Genomic DNA, 21,337 nt, shown 5'->3' with positions numbered 1-21,337 from the left:
CTACTGTGGGTGGAGAAGGGTGGTGAGCCCATGCAGGGACAAGTGGAAGGATCCAGCACAGGCAGTGCATCTGTCAGATGAGTAGGGTCCTCCCCTGTTCCTTTTCAGCGTGCTCCAGGCAAGGGGTGGGAGGAAGGAGTAGAAGAACTAAGGAATGTGGGTGGAGGATGCGAGCTTGGGTTTTCACCCCAGAAAGGAGCAGGAGGGGACAATCTCAGTTCCTCAAATACCCACATGCTCTCTGTCATCTTCAGGCCTTTGCCTATGCTGTTCTCTCTGCCTGGAACGTAATTCCTCCTGGGGCTGGCTAACTCACCCTTAGATGCTACTTCCTCCTGGAAATCTCCCCTGCCCTAAATTAGATGCCTTTGTCTGTGTCCCCTGACTGCTCCCATCCCACGTATCTCCCCTTTTTCATATGTATCATCCTTGTGTAAGTCCGTGTTCTTGGGGAGGGTACAGTCTGATATGGGAAGAATGGCCCTGACTGCATGGAAAACATTGCTCTCACTGGGAGAGCCCCTAGTCCAAGAGGGGGCAATAGATGAAGCAGCCCCTGGGGGGATCAGAATTCTGTTTGGTTTTTGGTGCTTCTAATCTTCTACCTCCAAAGTCATCAATGTTTAGAAAACAGGCAACAGATGTGGGTGTCTTTACTGGAGCTCTGGCTGAACCTATGGAGAAAGGAAGGATTCCCTAATTCTTCTTAGTGATAAGAGACCACCTGGATGGTGCTGACACAGGCACAAGCCAAGAAAGGGGTCAGCCAAGGATCATCGGCCCTGGGACCCGGGCCAAGTCACTGCCCCACTTTGAGCCTCTGTGTTCCTCACTTGCACAACAAGAATCTTGGTCCTGCAAACCTTGCAGGGTTCCAAGAAGCAAATGGACTCATGGCCGAGAAGGCACTTTGAAAGCCATGAAATGCTTATTATTGCCTTCCCCTCAGACCAGGAGCTCCTGCAAGGAGGGGCTGTACCTCAGATGTTATGCATACTTGTTATCCCACCTAAGTAAATAGGATAGTGTGGCAGCAAAACAAAACAAAAACAAAAAGTGTTGACACTGACTTAAGCTTTGTTTTTAGAAGAATGTGTTTGTGGCTATTTTGGATTCTCCCAGAAGCAGGCCCTGGAACATGGATTTGAGTACAAGTGGTTCCTGTGTGACGTGATCCCGGGAAACGCAATTAGGAGAGTGGTGAAGTAACACAGGAGTGAATGGAGCCTTTAATAAGGCATACCCTTAGCAAGCTTAGCCCTGCTAGGGAACCCTAGAGGCCTGGGTAGAACACACATCCAGAGTTACCCCTCATTAGAGGCAAGGGGGCTAGGGGAGTCAGTCATTAGCCGAGGGCTGCTCGCGGGACATGAATTCTCCAGCGTGTCCAGCCTGACACATGGGTTGACAGCCCTGGTCCCTCCAAAAGTCCTGAGACAAAAGGTACAGATGCTGGCAGGTGGAAATAGACACTGAAATGTCTATTTCTCTTCTTCTTCTTTCTTCTTCTTCTTCTTTTTGTTCTTCTTCTTCTTCTTTTTTTTTTTTTTTTTTTTTTTTTTTTTTTTTTTTTTTTGACAGGGTCTCACTCTGTCACCCAGGCTCCAGGCTGGAGTGCAGTGGTGATGATCTTGGCTCATTGCAGCCTTCACTTCCTGGACTCAAGCAATCTTTTTGCCTCAGCCTCCCAAGTAGCTGGGACTACAAGTGCACGCCACCATGCCTGGCTAATTTTTGCATTTTTTGTAAAGACAGGTTTTTGCTACGTTGCCCAGGCTGGTCTCGAACTCCTGAGCTCAAGTGATCCTCCTGTCTCGGCCTCCCAAAGTGCTGGTATTACAGGAGTGTGCCACTGCACCCAGCCTGAAATGTCTATTTCCAACAGATATTTGAAATGGCACTGAAATGGAAGGGCCAGGCAAATATACATGGAGCACCTAAAACACCTGCTATAGTCTGGGGCAAAACAGGCACTTGAGTTCCCCAGAACAGCTTCACACCTCAGAGACTCTCATGCTTCTTATTCTGCCTGGAACACACCATGTCTTCTTATCTATCCCACAATTCTTTACTTATCTTCTGAGGCCATAGTGGACATCTGATGTCTTGGCCTTTCCAGAATTCCTTCTTTTGGGAACGGAACCTCTCTCTTCCTTTTGGGGAGTCACCCTTCCCTCCCTTGCTCTCAGCCCATATGGTTCAGGTGGGGCTAAGCCCCATCTGTTGATTACAAGAGGGTCATGACGCTCCTTGGAGTGATGATTTATCCAGAATCCTTCCTGGGCCTTAGGCTGAATGTATACGGAAGTAGGGGTGGCTAAGCTTTAGAATCTAAGTGTGGTGTGACCAACAGCCATCTTTGGCACCACACAGGAAAGAGTGAAGCCAATTCTGAGGTCAGCAGAGCTAAGGAACAGAGGAAGAAAAACCAAGTCTTGATGCCATTGTTTGAGTCCCTGGATCAATCTGTGCCTGAAGTCTATCCACAGACTTTTCAGTTATGAGATTTAAAATATTCTCTTTTCACTTGAGCTAGTTTGAGCTGGCTTTCCTGTTACCTACCACCTAAAGTCCTCACTAATTCAGTGTCACTTTGAGCCTTTTCTGCCCTCATCCTCCCTTTTAAGACTTAGTACTTCCTTTATGTCCCTACAGTTCCCTATGCAAGCTTCTCTCAGTGTGTGTAGCACTTTACTGCATGTGTTTGTTTACAGATGTGTCTTCTCTACAAGGCGGTGAGCTCCTCGAAGATGGACCAAGTTGGATCCATCTCTGTCCTCAGGGTCCAGCACAGGCTTGAACCTGGCCAGACCATACCATACATGTTATCTTCAACTCCAAGCTGCATATATTAAGGGCACATTAACCAATTGGAGCCTATGGCCATGAGGGCAGTGGAGTGGGGTCTGGAAGCCATGAAGAACATAAGAACAATAAGGAATGTTTAACTTGAAGTAGAGACCACTTCTGAGACAATCCATTCTCTGATTCCACAGACTGTTTCTGGGCGCCTCCTCTGTGGGAGGCCCAGGACTGGGAGCTGAAAAGGCCACAGATGACACAGCTATAGTCCCTGCCTGGGGAGCTCACAGTCTGGATGGGATCGGGCATGGAAACAAGGAACTATAATAGAGTGTGGTCAGTACCACTAGAAAGGGATGTAAGGCATGGCCAGGGAAGTCCTCTTAGTGCAGGGGGCGCAGAATTATTACAATGTTGGTGGCAAATTTTAGCTTTGAGGAGTAACTTTGTAACAATCAGAGCTGTGCAAGAATGGAAGGCTGCCTCAGGAGGTAGTAAGTGTTCTGTGTCTGGAGGTGTGTGAGCAGGGCTGGGACAACCACTTAACAGTCTAGATATATATTTTTTTCTTTGTTATCATTTTATTTTCAAATTGTCTATGTCTTTTAATGTTAAAGTATGTTTTTTGATAATAACATAATTGCTTGCATTTATAAAAGGTCAACAAATGCTGCCTTTTAATGAGAGTATTTAATCCATTTGCATTAAATTAGTGTTTAATGTTTGGATTTATCTATCATGGTGTTTGATTTCTATTTCTGTTTTCAGATTTTCATTTCTCTATCTTTAGTTGGAAAATTATTCTTATTCAATTTTATCTCCTATATGAATTATTATTAATTTAATTTGTGTCACCATTATTGAATTTCTGCTTATGTCCATTTGTGTTATTTTTGGTGGTTGCTGTATAGATGCATATGCATCTTCTTTTTATCATAGCCTGCCTGCCAAAAATACTCTAGTACTTACGAATATAAGAATCTTGGCCGGGCGCGGTAGCTCACGCCTGTAATCCCAGCACTTTGGGAGGCCAAGGCAGGCGGATCACGAGGTCAAGAGTTTGAGGCCAGCCTGGCCAATATGGTAAAACCCCATCTCTACTAAAACTACAAAAATTAGCCGGGTGTGGTGGCATGCGCCTGTAGTCCCAGCTACGTTGGAGGCTGAGACAGAAGAATCACTTGAACCAGGGAGGCAGAGGTCGCAGTGAGCCAAGATCGCACCACTGTACTCCAGCCTGGGTGACAGAGTGAGACTCCGTCTCAAAAAAAAAAAAAAAAAAAAAAAAAGAATCTTAAAACAGTATACTTACTTCTTTTTTTTTTTTTTTTTAACAGAGTTTTGCTCTGTCACCCAGGCTGTAGTGCAATGGCACAATCTCAGCTCACTACAACCTCTACCTCCTGGGTTCAAGAGATTCTCCTGCCTCAGCCTCCCGAGTAGCTGGGACTACAGGCATGTGCCACCACTCCTGGCTAATTTTTATGTTTTTAGTAGAGACAGCATTGGCCAGGCTGGTCTCAAACTCCTGACCTCAAGTGATACGCCCACCTTGACCTCCCAAAGTACTGGGATTACAGGCGTGAGCCACTGTGCCCTGCCTTAGAACAGTATACTTCTAAATACCACCCTACTGTCTTCATGGTTATATACTTTGCATTCATATATGCTATAAATTCCACATTATGTAGTATTATTTTGACTTTATGGTAGTTATGTTCTATAAAGTTGTTGAAATCATGAACACTGAACCATGGCTCCTAGAGGAAATAAAGAGTTAGGTTCCTGCTTGTCTCTGGTCACACCATTTTCTTTTTTCTTTTTGAGATGGCATCTCACTGTGTTGCCCAGGTTGGAGTGCAGTGGCACCATCTCAGCTCATTGCAACCTCTGCCTCTCAGGTTCAAGCGATTCTCCCACCTCAGCCCCCCAAGTAGCTAGGATTACAGGTGCACACCACCACACCTGACTAATTTTTGTATTTTTAGTAGAGACGGGGTTTCACCATGTTGGCCAGGCTGGTCTCAAATTCCTGGCCTTAAGTGATCTGCCTGCCTTGGCCTCCCAAAGTGCTGGGATTACAGGCATGAGCCACCACGCCCAGCCTATTTTCATCTATTGAAAAATGTATATCCTTGTTTTATGTGTGTTTCCATTTAAAAACATCTTATTTCATATATACTGTTGATTCATGAATACTGGACTCACAGCCAACTGCACTATGAGTCCTGCCTGAACAAAGCTTATGTAACATGTGTGTCTTTTCCATAAAGCCCATTATAGTTTTCTTGTGCAGCATTTCAGCACTACTATTGGGAACCAGTTTAAATGTGAAATTGCCATTGAAAAGCACAATTTTTAACAGACTGGATGTTGATGTTTATCAACAAAGAGGACCAATGTGGAGGCTGCAGGGAATTCCTCACAGTAAGACAAGCCATTAAAGCTCTGCTTCCTTCTGTATGTCAGGTACTGGGATATTAAGACAAAAACAAAAATAAAAAAGAAACAATCTCTGGCTCACAGTAGAAAAGCTCACAGTTTACAGAAATTTTTAAAATGTAACACTATGGCCTGATACCAGTGTCTCTTGAGCTAGAATAATGTACAGACCCCCCTTTGAAAGGAAAAAAAAATTACTGGGTTACTCATTGTTGACTTAATCTAAATATGTTAAAATTTAAACTCAATATAAACTCCAATGTATGTAACTGTAAAAGCAAATCTTTTATATAAACAATTTTTATTCAGTACAAACATTGAATATGAACAAAACTAAAAAATGAATACAATGCTAATAACAACACTACTGCTGCTGCTGGTCATGATGAGTTCTTTTGAGCTCATCCTGTTGGTTCTGTAGAAATATTCCGGCCGGGTGAGGTGGCTCACGCCTGTGATCCCAGCGCTTTGGGAGGCCAAAGTGGGTGGATCGTTTGAGTCCAGGAGTTTGAGACCAGCCTTGACATGGCAAGACCCTGTCTCTATAAAAAATACAAAAATTAGCCGGGCATAGTGGCGCATACCTGTAGTCCCAGCCACTTGGGAGGCTGAAGTGGGAGAATCACCTGAGCCCAGGAAGTCAAGGCTGCCGTGATACAGTGAGCCGTGATTGCGTCACTCACTGCACTGCAGCCTGGGTGACAAAGTGAGACCTTATCTCTAAAAAAAAAGAAAGATTCCGTCTGGTAAGTGAAGGAGGGATGATAGAATCTAATAAGATAATGCATCTAAGAAATGATCATTACAAAAAAGAGAGAGAAAAAAAGCCTGATATTACATCCCTCTTGCTGTAAGAACACACTACCACCTAGCAGGAGACATGGAAAAAAAAAATCATACCTGAATCAGACCAAGCCTCAGGAGCTACCTTTCAATGTTCAGGAAATAGAAGAGATAGAGAGACACATGAAATGATACCAGGAAGACATGATGAACAAAATCTGGACTGTGGAAAACTTGATAGGACAAACATCTGTTTCCTCAACAAATAACAAGAGGGGCAAAGATAAAAAGATGGAGGAGGAACTTATAGATAAAAAAAGACTTAAGAGACATTTGTGAGACACATGAACCAAATGCAGTATCTAGATCTTGTTTGGATCCTGATTTGAATAAAACAACTAAAAGTAAAGAAAAAAGCAATTGGAGAAATGTGAACATTAACTGAATATTTGTTGATATTGAAGAAGTATTTTCTACATGTGGTGATGATGTTGTGGTTAAAGAGTTTAAAAAGAGTCAGGTTTTTTTGTTTTTGAGACAGGGTCTGACTCTGTCGCCCAGGCTGAAGTGCAGTGGTGCAATCTCAACTCACTGTAGCCTCGACCTCATGGGCTCAAGTGATCCTCCCACCTCAGCCTCCTGAGTAGCTGGAACTACAGGTGTGCACCACCATGCCTGGCTAATTTTTGTATTTTTTGTGCAGACGAGGTTTTGCCATGTTGCCCAGGTTGGTGTCAAACTCCTGAGCTGAAGCGATCCACCCACCTTGGCCTCCCAAAGTGCTAGGATTACAGGCATGAGCCACCATGCCTAGCCAAGAGTGTTTATCTTTTGGGAATACATACTGAAATATTTCTGAATGAAATAGTATATTTGTTATTTGCATCACAACAATCCAGGGGGAGGCAGGAAGTGGGTACCGGTTTAGATAAACTTATCTGGCCGTGAGTTGAGGATGGCTTTAGCTGCATGATGGTTCATTATTGTATGTTTAAAATATTTTATAATAAAAAGCTTTAAGGCCAAACACAACACCTGTAATCCCAGCGCTTTCGGAGGTGGAGGAAAGAGGATTGCTTAAGGCCAGGAGTTCAAGACCAGCCTGGGCAAAATAGCCAGATCTCATCTCTACTTTGAAAAAAAAAAAAATTAGCTAGGCATGGTGGCACATGCCTAGCTAGTCCTAGCTACTCAGGAGGCTGAGGTGGGAAGATTACTTCAGCCCAGAAGGTCAAGGCTGCAATGAGCCATTATCACGCTGCTGCACTCCAGCTTGGGTGACAGAGTGAGACCCTGTTTCAATAACAACAAAAAAAGGCTTTAAAAATAAAAGACACTTGTCTTTTAAGTTGCCCACTTGGCCCTCTTCCAAGTGTACTTTCCTTCCTTTCATTCCTGCTCTAAAGCTTTTTAACTTTTACTCCTGCTCTACAACTTGCCTTGAAAAAAAAAAAATGAAAAAGCATTCTAAGGTGCTGGAAATTTAAAATTCAGGCATTACATCATTACATTGCTGACAGGAGTATAAATTGGTATAACTTTTATGGAAGGCAATTATGACAATGTCTACCAAATTTAAAATACACATATCCTTTGACTCAGAAAACCATTTCTAGAAATGCAGCCTCTGTACTCACCATGTGTGAAACACACACAGACACACACACACACGACTTCTTATTATAGCTTTGTTTGTAAAAGCCTAAGATTAGTAATAACCTAAATGTCCTCAATAGAGACTAAAAAAGTCATGGTAAATCATTCACTGGAATACTACATAGTCACTAAAAAGAATGAGGATGCCCTTTATAAACTGGTCTGAAACAATCACCCAAGTGCAAGGCTGTGGATAGGGTATGTTACTATATAAAAAAAAATGTGTATAGTCATGTGTGCTTACATATGTATAAAATAACTCTGAAGTATATAAATAAGACACTTTTCATTATGTAGGCCTCCAGGGAAGGGATCTGGGTTTACAGGGGAGAGGGGGAGGAGCAAGACTTACATTTCAATGCCACTATTCTGTGTCTTTTAAACTTTATTCCATATGTATGGATTATCTCTATTAAAAATTGATCAAAGTTAAAAAAATTAAATTAAGGCATTCAAAAATATAGTTATAAAGACTAGCAATGTGGGAAAATGTTCGTAGTATGATATATGGTTTAAAAGAGTACGCAGAGAGGGCTGGGCGCAGTGGCTCACGCCTGTAATCCCAGCACTTTGGGAGGCCAAGGCAGGTGGATCACGAGGTCAGGAGATTGAGACCATCCTGGCTGATACGGTGAAACCCCTTCTCTACTAAAAATACAAAAAATTAGCCGGGCGTGGTGGCGGGCACCTGTAGTCCCAGCTACTCGGGAGGCTGAGGCAGGAGAATGGCGTCAATCCAGGAGGCGGAGCTTGCAATGAGCAGAGATCGTGCCACTGCACTCCAGCCTGGGTGACAGAGCGAGACCCCGTCTCAAAAAAAAAAAAAAAAGTACATAGAGCGGGACATCCGGCTTCTGAGTGGGAACCTTCCTAGCGCCAGTGACAAAAGAGAGAATTAAATATGGGTGATATTGAGAAAGGCAAGAGGATTTGTACTGAGAAGTGTGCCCAGTGCTACACCGTGGAAAACAAAGGCAAGGACAAAATGAGGCCTAATCTCCACCGTCCAGGCCATTGGATTCTCTTACACAAATGCCAGTAAGAACAAAGGCATCACCTGGGGAGAGGATACCCTAATGGAGCATTTGGAGAATCCCTAGAAGTACATCTCTGGAACAAAAATGATCTTTGCCCACATTAAGAAGAAGGCAGAAAGGGCAGGCTTGATGGCTTACCTCAAAAAAGCTACTAACGAGTAATAATTGGCCACTGCCGTATTTATTACAAAACAGAAATGTCTCATGACTTTTTTATGTGTACCATAATTTGATAGCTCTCATGCACCAGAATTCAGATCATGAATGACTGACAGAATATTTTGCTGGGCAGTCCTGATTTAAAACTAAGACTGGGTTGTAGTTAAATGAATATGTTTTTTTTTTAATTTTAATAGTAATTGTGATTCAGTAAATGCTATCACTGTTTACCCCTTCTAAAGCTATTATTAGACTTTGTTAGTAATGTTCAACTTTCCAAAGATGGTGAATGCCATCTTAAAACCTACTGAAGATTGGTCCAGGTGTGGTGGCTCACACCTGTAATTGCAGCACTTTGGGAGGCTGAGGTGGGCAGATCACTTGAGGTCAGGAGTTCAAGACCAGCCTGGCCAACATGGTGAAACCCCATCTCTACTAAAAATACAAAAATTAGCCGGGCATGGTGGTGCATGCCTGCAGTCCCAGCTACTCTACTCAGGAGGCTGAGGCAGAGGAATCGCTTGAACCCAGGAGGCAGAGGTTGCAGTGAGCCGAGATCGCACCACTGCACTCCAGCCTGGGCAACAGAGCAAGACTCTGTCTCAAAAAAAAAAAAAAAAACTTATTGGAGATAGGTTTTATATTTAGATTAATATAACTGGATATGTAAATATATTTAAATACTGGGGAAATTCCTTCACTGTCTCAGAACCAAGGAAAGTTCACCTGTGTTTTGTGTTCATTCGCTTCTTAAAGGCAAGGGTTGATGATAAGGTAGCAATGTATACTTTAAATTTTTGGCCTTAACTATGCCAATCTAATTTGAATTCCCTGTATCTAAAATGGTTCCTTTTACTTATTGAAAGGCATTTTAGTGTGGTTTATGTGTAATATCAAATAAGGATTATTTAACACTTCTCACATTTTATAGATGATCTATAAGGTCAAATGCTTTAAAAATAGTAGCAAGTTAAACCTCACTTGAATTCTTTACAATCTAAGTCAGACTAAGTTGTAATTTAGGATTGTCTTTAAATAGCCATTCAGAAACCTAAAACTGTAGAACTCCTGTGTATTTGTGATTGGGAAAGGTGCTTTTGCCAACTTAAAAGGATTAAAGTAGAGGAGATATACACAAATTTAAAAATTATGTGTGATCATAAGACATAATTAAAAACAAAATCACAGATGATGAAAAAAAGTATACAAAATTTTGTCCACATATTAGAAGTATATAAAAATATGTCTGCTCATGATCAAATACTGAAAACACACATAAGTGAAAAGGACTGTGTTAGGTGGGAGTACAAGTTTTTTTTAACTTTATAGATATTATAAAATGGTATGATAATATGATAAAAATTTGATAAAAAAATCAGATTTAGATTACAAAAATCTGGTTTCCATGGTAGTTTTCAGAGAGAGACTTTTTAAAAAATCACTTAATAAATCATTTATTTGTAAATCAACACGTGTAGTATAAAGAACCTAAGAATTTAGACAATTTTAATAACCCATAAGCATGTTGATTCTATTTGCAGATTTAAATTTTGTATAAACAGCAGTCATTGCATACATACATCTTAACTGTACTTTGTTTATAATCACATTTATGCTACTGATACTCCTCAGAAAAAAACAGATTCTACTTGGTTCTAGCTGAAGTATTATCAACTCCAAATAACACTTTGAGGACCTCCAAAGGTAAAGTACTAATCCCTTTGGCCATTTATTGAGACAGAGAGAGAGAGTTTTGAAGCAACAATGTACCCTTAGTAAAGCTGCTGTGAAAAATTACCCCTCAGTCCTATTCTAAGCTAACAGTTCAGTTGATTTTATTGTCCCCACCTAAGTATATACAATTCACATATGGGAGAAAAACACTAAATCAAGATGATTATTTTCACTATTTTGCTTAAGATTCATATTTAAATATAAATCAAGAAGTTAATCTACAGTTTGAGAGATACTTTTTACATTAGAAATGTTTTTTAAAACGTTAAACTGATACATAATTGTAAATATGGTGTATGTACTGTTTCACATACAATGTGTATCAATCAAATCAGTGTAATTAGCATGCCCATCAACTCAAACATTTATCATTTATTTGTAGCAAGAACATTCAATACATTAACTGTACTCACCCCACTGTGCAATAGGGCATACGAACATATTCCTCCTAATTTAACTTTGTACCCACTAAAAGTGGTTTTGTGTGCAAATAACAGACAGATGTTCTACCCATACATTGTTTTCCAAAATTATTGTGTGGCTTTTTAAAAGAAAACCACACAACAAATTTTAAAAGGCACTGAGATAACATCTGCTTCTAGATCACTGCTAGGCTCAAAAAATAAAGCTTGTTCTACCAGGAATCACAAGTTAGAACTGAGTATTTGCCAAAGCAGAAATTATATAGTGTCAGTCATTTCAGGCAAACACTATTCGGCTCTCATCCCCAATTATCTGTCAGAACAATTAAAACAGGTCAAAACAGTCCAGCATAACTGGGCTTCATTATATAAGCCCATTTTGTTCTAAGATGCTAATAAACCAAAATAAGAAATACTAAAATCAAAATAGAAGATATTATTTGAGCTATTTTCATACAAACTGTTGGTTCCTTATATCCTCCCTTCTATAACAATAAAAGGCATATTTTACTGCAAAGAAAATTTTACTTTATATATATCACTAGCCATAAATTTTTGAATGTCATTAATTACAGAAATGTTACCTAGTACCATTAACCAAATAGCATAACCATTTTATGTCCACATTTCACTTCTGTATTTACAAACATATCTATCAGTAAAGAGTTAACAATGAGATGCAATCTAACATCCATATTGTCTGATGTTTTGTAGACAGCAATGTAGATGATATTTTAATCACCTTTCATTTGACCTTATATAAAAAATAAGTCAATAATTTAGAGGTTCTAAGTCTCCAGAGGAGATTTTCAAATGTAAATATAGAAACAGTTATAGACAATGAGATTTTTAGGAAACCTCTTCCATGTCTACATCCTGTTATAACTGTTGTATCATCTTTTCTTCTAGCTGCTTTCCTTTGCCTGCGAGAGGCGTCAAGATGAGTTTTGCCTGACTTCTTTGATGTCCTGAACTTTCTGTAGTCCTTTATTTTTCTTCAATTTGCTCATTATAAATTTAGCTTAGCATTTGTTTGATCTTTTTAACTGTCTTCATTGCATCAGTAGTTTTATTTCATAGTTCTTGCCGGTATTTGACAGGCTAATTTCCGTATTTTTCAAATTCAAATGAATTATCCACTGTAAGCTCATTATTACCAGTTGCTTTACAGAATGCTTTAGTCCGCCTAACCTTTCGAGAATTGCACTTCTTTTAAAGTTTTTATGCCATTTGTATTTACACAATCTGAACACCTTGCAATAGCTGCAGATGAACATCATGATGTGGTCAGGGTAGATGGGCCCCAAAGAAACTAACACTTCTCAGTACACATGCTGAGCTCGCATGGGTCTCCACTGACCACACACACAGCTTGAGAGGAAGTCAGGAGGTATCTTGGAATTCCACATTCTGACCCTGTCATTCTTGAAGGAAAATGATGCATAATTTCTGAATATTCAGAAAGAATATATAATCTTTCCAGTTAGTTTTTAAGTAGTTCTGTTTATCAAATTTCTGAATTAACTTTTCTGAATTCAAGGGTTTCTAAAACTGGCCTTAAGCAAAAGTCTGAAACCTAGGCTGGGAACCATGTAACCCAGCCCAAGAAGGTACTTTAAAGTGTCTTAGAGTTGTTTTTCAACGTAGGGGAAACAACAGATTCCGTTAAATCCCGAAAAGGATTTTTTTGTGTGTGAAAAAGGGCCTGATATACTAGGTTAGACTCAGGAGGCTTTAACAAGTTTTGTCTTATGGGTAAATGGTGGCTATTTTCACAGATAACATCATTACTCCTATCCCTTACTACAGTTTATACAAAAGAGGCTGGAGAATAAGTACATTTTTACAGCCGGGTGTGGTGGCTCGTGCCTGTAATACTACTTAGCACTTCGGGAGGCCGAGACAGGAGGATCTCTTGAGCCCAGGAGTTCGAGACCAGCCTGGGAAACATAGGGAGACCCTGTCAGAGACTTTTACACAAAGCGAGGTGTCTGATACCTGATCACACTGCCAGAGCTGGCTCTGTTCAGTTTCCTGCCGGTCTCGGTGGGGGAACAAGACACTGGACTAGTAACTGCAGGTGGTCACGTCCTCACCCTCAGCACTCATACACCAGACTCTGGACAATCTGTTTATTTTGAGGAAAAGACTCTGAACAAACAAGAAGAGACTTTTTCAAAGGAGGAAAGCCAGGGTGTTAAATATCCTCCTTCATACACTCAGCTTCCTTCCTTAAGGAAAGGCTCCAATGGGAAACCGGAGGTGGGATCTGTCCAAGCAGGAAGGAGAGCCAGGAAACCCCAGCAGTAGCCTGACCTGACGCCACAGCTAGACCTCAGCCTAACTCTGGCCTCCTTCTCTACATCCTGCCACTTTGCCTACCCATGGACCACCTGTTCCTGGGGGCTCCTCCTGCAGGCCTGCCTCACTTGCCCTTCAGAGCCCACACTGGGAGCTCAGACTCACCCTGCCCTTATCAACAGCATGACCTCTCACAAGACACTTGGCCTCTCAGAGCCTTGGTTTTCTCATCCATAAAATAACCTTGCCTATCTTGCTGGGTTGCTGGAGGAAGACAGTCATGATGTCCCATTCTGTGTCCCTGCACCACTTATTCTCTACTTCTCAGTCTACTTGGCCTACTCTTCTTGCCAGCCTATGCCTCACACAGCCCGTGTCTCACACTTACCAGTCCTCTGCTCTCCTTAGAGCTTCTGCACCTTAACCTTCACTCATCCCACTCATGCTCCAGACCCAACTGCCTCTCTGCTTGCCTCTCCCATGAGTATCTCAAACTTGATTTATCAAAAACTGAACTCATCATCTTCCTCTCCAAACTTGATCCTTATCTGGTGTTCTCCATCCCAGCAATATCTTTAGCATCCATCCACCCAGCTGCTCAAGTAAGAAACCTTGACTCTACCCCAACATTCATGGATAGCAGCAGCAGTGACAGGAGCAGCAGCAGCTATTTTCCACCAGGTAGCCTGGGAAATAGAAAAAGCTGGACTGAAGCGAGACAAAATGAAGCGAACACATGCCACAAAGCATGACAGAGAGTGGGAGGGAAAAGACTACCTAAGTTCCTAAAGAGCTTCACACTCTGGTTCTGTTCTTCAGCTGCTGCCTTACTCTTGGATTCTATGAGACTCCAGTATCTTTTCCAATAACCCCCACCCTTGTTCTTTTTTTTTGGCTTATGTTAGAACTGGGTTTCTACACTTAACAAATATAAGAGTTCTGATTAATATAAACAATTACATTAGTTATAGCAGGCTAGGTTGTGCTGTGACATGTAAGTGGCTGAACTCCAATGCATGTCCATCGTCAGCAGGGGGCTCTGATCATCGCAGTCCCTCAGGAAGCAGCCACCATCTTCAATGTTGTTAGTCACTGTTCCAGAGGGAAATTCTGAAGGGCCTGGCACCAGCTAGTCAATGCTCCAGCTCAGAAGTGACATGCCACCTCCATTCATAAATTAACCATAAGAAGTTAACCTTGCCCCTACTCACCCATGTTGGGGCCACAAAGCACAATCCTGCCATGTGTCCAGAAAGCAGAGAGCCAGAAATATTTGGTGAAGATTAAAAACTATCATACATTTTCTGCTGCCTATTCTGTGCCAGGCCCTGAGCCAGGGGCCAGGGACACAGGAATGAGTAAGTCATGGCCCTTCTTTAAAGGGCTCCTCATGACTACAGTATAAAACCAATACTGTGATGGGTCCACTGAGACTCTGCTGTGTCTCAGAACAAGGAAATGTCTAGATTAGGGGTCACCAACTCAAATGCCTACAGGGGCCAGGAAGCTAATGTCAACAAGTGGGGAAGAGAGGGGAGGTGCGGCAGGTAACTGGAAAATGCAATTTTAAAAACATACCTGCTTCTGGCTGGGCATGGTGGCTCATGCCTATAATTCCAGCACTTTGGGAGGCCGAGGTGGGTGGATCACTTGAGGCCAGGAGTTCAAGACCAGCCTGGCCAACATGGTGAAACCCCGTCTCTACTAAAAATACAAAAATTAGCTGGGCATGGTGGTGGATGCTTGTAATCCCAGCTACTTGAGAGGCTGAGGCAGGAGAATCGCTTGAACCCAGGGCGACAGAGTGAGACTCCGTCTCACACACACACAAAACAAAACCATACCTGCTTCCAATTGTCAGGCAGATGGCCCAATGTTTCCAGATCTCTCTAATTTTCATGAGAAGCCAGAAGACCAATTTTTTACATGACAATTTCCCATTTTTTAAATGTTGGCAATTACTAAACTTAATCAGATACATACACACATACATAAAATCCCATAAGCCAAAGAGAACACGTCTGCAGGCCAGCACCATGAGGGCCAGTTTGTATCCCCCAAGTCCAGCACAGGAAGCAACAGTTTCCTGTACTCTGTGCTGGTCTGTCCACACCAAGACTGCTGTGCTCAGCCGTGAGCGCTGCACCTAATGGGACACACATGAGCCGGGGCTGGTGCACAGACAGGTGGGCAGGATGGGAGGAGACTTTAAATAGTTCAATCCCCCTTAACTGATATTTTCAAATAGCCTTCTGTATGTCAAGCCCAGTGCTACATGCTGGAGATGCAGAAGGAAACAAGCCAGAAGCAGCTCTACTCTTGCGGAGCCTATTGCCTTGAGGGGAACTCAAAGGATCCGGGGATAATTTCCCTGGAGAAGGCTCATGGAGGACAGACGGTAATAGTAATGATAAGATTTACTGAGCTTTTACTCTGGGCCAACATTACCCTCAATGCTACATGCTACAATGATATAATTATGTCACCTAATTCTTACCACTATCCTTGTTTCATGTAATGAAACAGGTTCAGGAAGGTCAAGCAAATCAGCCACTACAACTGTGTACAGATTCTCTATGGTCCAGAAGAATGGAACAGGCTGTCAAATGAGAGTACGTACTTAAGAGGCTAACACAGTATGACCGTATGTGGCATTATAAATAAGTGCTGAGTACATGTCTGTTTCTTTTCCAGTCTCTGGAAGCATTGAAGAACAAGTTGTATGGCCATTTGTTAGGGTTGCTAGAGAGGGAGGCTGAGTATCAGATAGGTAGAAACACTGTGCACGGCCTTCCATCTATGAGAATCTAACGCCACTTTTCCTGGAATAATTATTTTCTTTTTTGGCAATAATAACACAAAGTAATTATCAATGACTCCTCACTCCCACACCCCTACAACAGCAGCAGTAGCCCTGTGGATGGGAAACTAAGGCCCAGGAAGAATATGGACCAAATTACAGGTGATAAACCATCAATCAAGTAATATCGATGGAATGTCCATGACACGTAAACCATATTGTTCCAAGCTCTAAATCAGTGTGCACAGCAGGAAAAGAGCATGAGAAAGGGGCTTATACCTAAGACTCAGTGCTGGCTTTGGCATTAATTTACTTTGAGAAGGTTTTTCCTAAGCCTTGCTTTCATCTCTTTACAATGAGGGGGTAGGAATATACCTCTAAAGTCCTTTTCAGCTTGAATAATTGATATAAATTATTTGCATTAAAAAAATCAGACCTCAGATGTAGGAGGATTCACCTTTCTTCCTAAAAGCCGGTGGGACCACAGAACCCTGGGAACTCAAAAGGACTTTAGATGTGAGAATGGTCGGTCCTCACGTGACCAATGAGCACTTTTAAAATGTGGCTAGTCCAAAATGAGGTGTGCTATAAGTGTAAAATACACACTATATTTTGAAGACTCAGCATGAGAAAAAGAATATGAAATATCTCAAGAAAACATTTATATTGCTTTATATTGATATTTTTGTATATTGGGTTAATTAAAATATTAAAATTAACATCATAGACCAGGCATGGTGGCTCACACCTGTAATCCCAGCACTTTGTGAGGCTGAGGCAGAAGGATCCCTTGAGCCCAGGAGTTTGAGACCAGCTTGGGCAACATAGTGAGGCTTCATTTCTTAAAAAAAATAATAAAATAAAAATAACATCATCCATTTCTTTTACCTTTTTAACATGGATCCTAGAAAATGTCAAATTACAATGTGGCTTGCATTGTATTTCTACTGAACAGCACTGGTTTAAAGAGAAACTGAAGACCAGAGAGTAAATGACTTTTCCACAGAGCCAGAACTGGAACCAGGGTCCCCTGACTTCTCATTCGAGGCTCTTTCCATTCTTAATAGGCTGTGGTGGCCATTCTTCAAGATGGTCCCTAATAATCCTCACCTTTTGTCGCCCTAGTAAAGTCCCTTCCACACTGAACAGGGCTCATCTGTTAGAAGACTACAGAAATGCCTATGTGACTTCTGAGGCTGGGTCATAAAAGACATTGTGGCTTCCAGCGTGTCTCTCTTTGGCATGACTTGCTCTAGGGGAAGCCAGTTGCCCTGTCATGAGAACAATTAAACAGCCCTATAGAGAGGTCCACATGGTGAGGAACTGAGGCCTCTTGTCAGCAACCATAACCAACCAGGCAAGTGAGTGCACCATATGGGGCGCTGATCCTCCAGCCCAGCCAAGCCTTTGAATAAGTGCAGTTCCAGCTGACATCTTAACTGCAAGTTCGTGGGAGACCCCAACCTAGAAACACCCAGCTAAGCTTCCCCCAAATTCCTGACCCACAAACAGGATAATTAATATTTACTGTCAAGTCACTAAGTTTTGATGATTTGTTACACAGCAACAGATAATACGCAGCCTTACAAACTTAGAGGTCTCATATAAGAAAAACTCACTTCTATCTTTGGCATTTGTACAGTGTGAGAAATTATTCTTATCCTTCATCCAGTCTTTGGCCTAGCTCAGGGTAACCCAACTAAAAACTGCTAAATTATCAAACTTGTGGAATCAAACCCAGGAAGGTAAGATCCCATTTTATTCTTCGAAGGTTCTTCCCTTTTCCCTTTATTGCAGAAAGAACCCAGGTCTCTTGAGAATGAAAAAGCACTACATCACATCACTTTCACCTGGGCCATTCAGAGATTTGATTCCCACAAAATCAAAGGAACTAGAGCCCAGAATTGCTCAGTTAGACACAGTACTGAGGAATCAACAATCGAGAAATGACAATCTGTGGCATCAACATCGAGAAATGACAATCTATGACATCTGAATTTCTCTAAGCTGAGACACTGCTGTCAATAGCAGTGCTAATGTTTTATATAGCGTGTGTTGCTTTTCACAGTGTTGTCACATCTAGTATCTCTGAGGTAGGTGGGGAATATATAAATAAAATAGGATACATATGAAAACAGTGGCTCAGAGCTCATGGTATGTTCTTAGTTTCATGATCAGTGAATGACAGGCCAGGTCTAAAATCTGCGTTTCAGTAGGTGACTCGAGTCAGACTTCGTGCTTCCCAAAGCAGGAGCATCCTGGCTGTTATAACATGAGTACTCTTCAGTTGGGGCTGTCCTCTGAGATCAGTGTGCACTTGTAGATCTCCTTAAAGGCCACAAGGAAAGGTGGCATTACTTCATCCACGGTGACGTGCCTCTGGAGCTCCTTACTCAAGGAAGTGACGCCTGTCCCAACCAGTCCACAGGGCACGATGTGCTCAAACCACGTGAGGTCGGTAGAGCAGTTGAGAGCCAGGCCGTGGGATGTGATGTGCCTTCCACAGCGGACTCCTGCAAGGCAAGCCAAAGGGTCTTAGAGTAGATACCCTCCACTCTCCGGGCTTTGGTTTCCCTCTCAGGGCGATGAGAGAACTGGAATAGATCACTGGTTTTCAAATTTTGTTTCTGGAGAAACAAGGGATTGTACCCAGATGGGAAAAGGAAACAAATGAAAGGAAGGGGTGCGTGGCTTCAAGACAGCTGCACTCATCATGAGGATTCCAGGAAATGTCTTTTAACAGATTCCAATACTTAAAAAAAAAAAGTTTGGGGACGGGCGCCGTGGCTCACGCCTGTAATCCCAGCATTTTGGGAGGCCGAGGCGGGCGGATCACGACGTCAGGAGATCGTGACCATCCTGGCTAACACGGTGAAATCCCATCTCTACTAAAAATACAAAAAATTAGGCGGGCTGGTGGTGGGCGCCTGTAGTCCCAGCTACTCTGGAGGCTGAGGCAGGAGAATGGCGTGAACCCGGGAGGCGGAGCTTGCAGTGAGCAGAGATTGCGCCACTGCACTCCAGCCTGGGTGACAGAGCGAGACTCCGTCCCAAAAAAAAAAAAAAAAAGTTTGAAAATTAGCACCCTTATTTGCCATGACATTGTGATTTGCAGGAAGTAACCTGGCAATTCACTTCTCTTGTCTCTCCATCCACAGAAATGTGTGTTGGACTAGATGTGAGGAGCCTTCTGCTTCTGAATATACGATACCTGAGAAGGGGCTTAAAAACTCAAACGCAGCGGGTAGTTGTGATTCAAAACCCGCGCTAGATACGCCTCCTTCCGGCCCGAGCTCTACCCTCACCTCCATTGGTCCAGCCCCGTCAGACCCCGCCCCCAGGCCTCAAGCTCCGACCCCGGCTCTCTGATACCGCCCTGCGCCGCGGCGCTCACCGATCGCGCAGATCTTGCGATCTTCCAGCCAGACGCCCGTGTACGGCGGGGGCCGCGCGCGGGCGTCCTGCAGGCCCTGGAGCTCGCACAGGCGCACGGCGCACGCCTCCAGCGACGCTACGTGCATGCGCAAACGCAGGCCGAGACGCCGTAGGTCGAGCACTGGGTGGCAAAGCAGCTGGCCCGGGCCGTGAAAGGTGGCCAGGCCACCGCGGCCTGTGACGCGCACCTCGGCACCCAAGGCCCGTAGCCGCGCAGTTTCCTCGGGCGTCAGGCCGCCGCGCAGCCCGGCCGTGTACACGGGTCCCGCGGGCTCGCAGAGCAGGAGCGCGCCCGCCTCAGTCCCCGACGGGGCCTCAGTGCCTGGCTCGGCCTGCAGCCGCCGCAGCCACTGGTCCTGCAGCCCCAGTAGTTCGGCGTACGGCACCCGACCCAGGCGCACCAGCCGAACAGTGGGTTGCCGCATCGTGCCCACCGCTGCGTCCGCGGGGCCCCGCCTTCTCCCTGGGCCCGGGGGCGTGGCCTGAGGGGCGGGGACTCAGGGGCACACCCCGAGCCGCAGCTCCCAGGTGCGTGTTAAAAGCTGGAGGTGGGATGTGTGATCCCACGACCAAAAGCGCAGGGCCGGCCTCATCGGTTCATTCAACAACCAGTATTTAGTGCCTGCTGTGTTCTGCAGGCCCTGCCCTAGGCGCTTGATACAGCGGTGCATAGCGTATGAGAAAGATCTGTCCTGGTAAGCTTACATTCTTACAGCAGACGATAAGTATTTTAATTATTAAGTAAATAAGATTATTTCGCGTATAAGGTGTTAAGTGCTATGAAAAGAAAAATAAAACAGGGTAACGTGGTGTGTCCTGGGTTGAACCCCTGGGAGACGCAAGAGGGAGATTAGCTTGCCTACAAGGTTATTGGTGGAGGTAGGGAGAACTTAAAGATCAGCACCTGTGAGAAAGTGAAGGAAGCAGGAATTTGGAGGCAGAGGAAGAAGTTGGCCTGCAAAACAGTTGCAGCAGAGGCCTTGACCAATCCCAAGGCATGCTTGGCGCCTACGATGACCTTTCAGAGTAGTTCCACATTAAAGCAAGGGGGCCAGAAACTCGTATCCTTGCATTGACCAGTCAGGGATACAGGCTATACCTGGGGAGGAGCTGTGATTTTTTTTTTTTTTTTTTTGGCAAGACTGCTTCCCTTGGTGGAGGGTGGCCCCCAGAGAAGGACTCAGTTGTGAATCGTCAGCAACCAACTCCAGAAGCTGAGGGAATGACTGTCTAGGCCCTGAGGGGGTGTCTGGACCACAACATCAGCTATGTTGCAGTTAGAATATCATTTAAACAAGTCTGAATTCAATGAACTTTTACTGAGGACTTTTCAGACACCATAGGTGTCTGAAAAACATTTCATAAACATAGACATAAAAATCCTAAGCAAATATTAGCAAATCAAATCCAGCAATTTATAAAAGGATTAATACATCATGATGAAGTAGGGTTTATCCCAGGAATGCAAGGTTGGTTTTGCATTCTGAAATCAAACAATGTAATTTATGTTAAAAGAAAAGCTTTCATTGAAATAATAAAACAAATTTTTCTAAAGAAGAGCTATGATTATGTTAAAAAATACAGATAAATCTGTTGGCAAAAATAAACACCTCTTCTGACCAAAATACGTAGCAATCTAGGAATAGAAGAGAAATTTTCCAGTCTGATGAAGGGTTCAAATTATCAATCAGGGTTTGGACAAGAGAAATCACATATGTACTATTTTAATTAAATGTTTTATTTGAGAAAATTGGAGACTCATATGC

At 43.1% G+C, this 21,337-nt stretch overlaps 1 protein-coding gene and 2 pseudogenes across 2 annotated transcripts; 1 reads left to right on the top strand and 2 right to left on the bottom strand.

Moving 5' to 3' along the window:
• Positions 1–8,584: 8,584 nt before the first annotated feature.
• On the top strand, positions 8,585–8,882 carry LOC115838578 (annotated as a pseudogene).
• Positions 8,883–11,884: 3,002 nt separating this feature from the next.
• LOC105738838 lies at positions 11,885–12,357 on the bottom strand (annotated as a pseudogene).
• Positions 12,358–16,802: 4,445 nt separating this feature from the next.
• Positions 16,803–20,976, bottom strand: LIPT2 (lipoyl(octanoyl) transferase 2). Of its 2 annotated transcripts, none has more exons than XM_003254717.4 (2): positions 19,531–20,976; positions 16,803–18,649 (listed from the first exon to the last, which is right to left on the bottom strand). In XM_003254717.4, exons 1-2 carry the CDS (start codon positions 19,994–19,996, stop codon positions 18,420–18,422), a joined length of 696 nt encoding a protein of 231 aa, XP_003254765.2. In that variant the 5' UTR covers positions 19,997–20,976; the 3' UTR covers positions 16,803–18,419. The 2 variants fall into 2 exon arrangements, with proteins under 2 accessions (XP_003254765.2, XP_030685570.1); XM_030829710.1 differs by having other exon boundaries at positions 18,530–18,649; positions 19,493–20,976.
• Between the last annotated feature and the right edge of the window lie 361 nt (positions 20,977–21,337).

The sequence above is a fragment of the Nomascus leucogenys genome, chromosome 15 (genome assembly GCF_006542625.1).
Source record: "Nomascus leucogenys isolate Asia chromosome 15, Asia_NLE_v1, whole genome shotgun sequence".
Taxonomy (NCBI): Eukaryota; Metazoa; Chordata; class Mammalia; order Primates; family Hylobatidae; genus Nomascus; species Nomascus leucogenys.
This window is presented reverse-complemented; position numbering and strand designations above follow the sequence as displayed.

Excerpts from the sequence above, each read along its gene's own strand:
- LIPT2 (XM_003254717.4), bottom strand. The coding sequence starts at position 19,996 with ATGCGGCAACCCACTGTTCGGCTGGTGCGCCTGGGTCGGGTGCCGTAC. Across the intron at positions 18,650-19,530 it reads TCGCAAGATCTGCGCGATCG|GAGTCCGCTGTGGAAGGCAC; the intron begins GTGAGCGCCGCG and ends CTTGCCTTGCAG.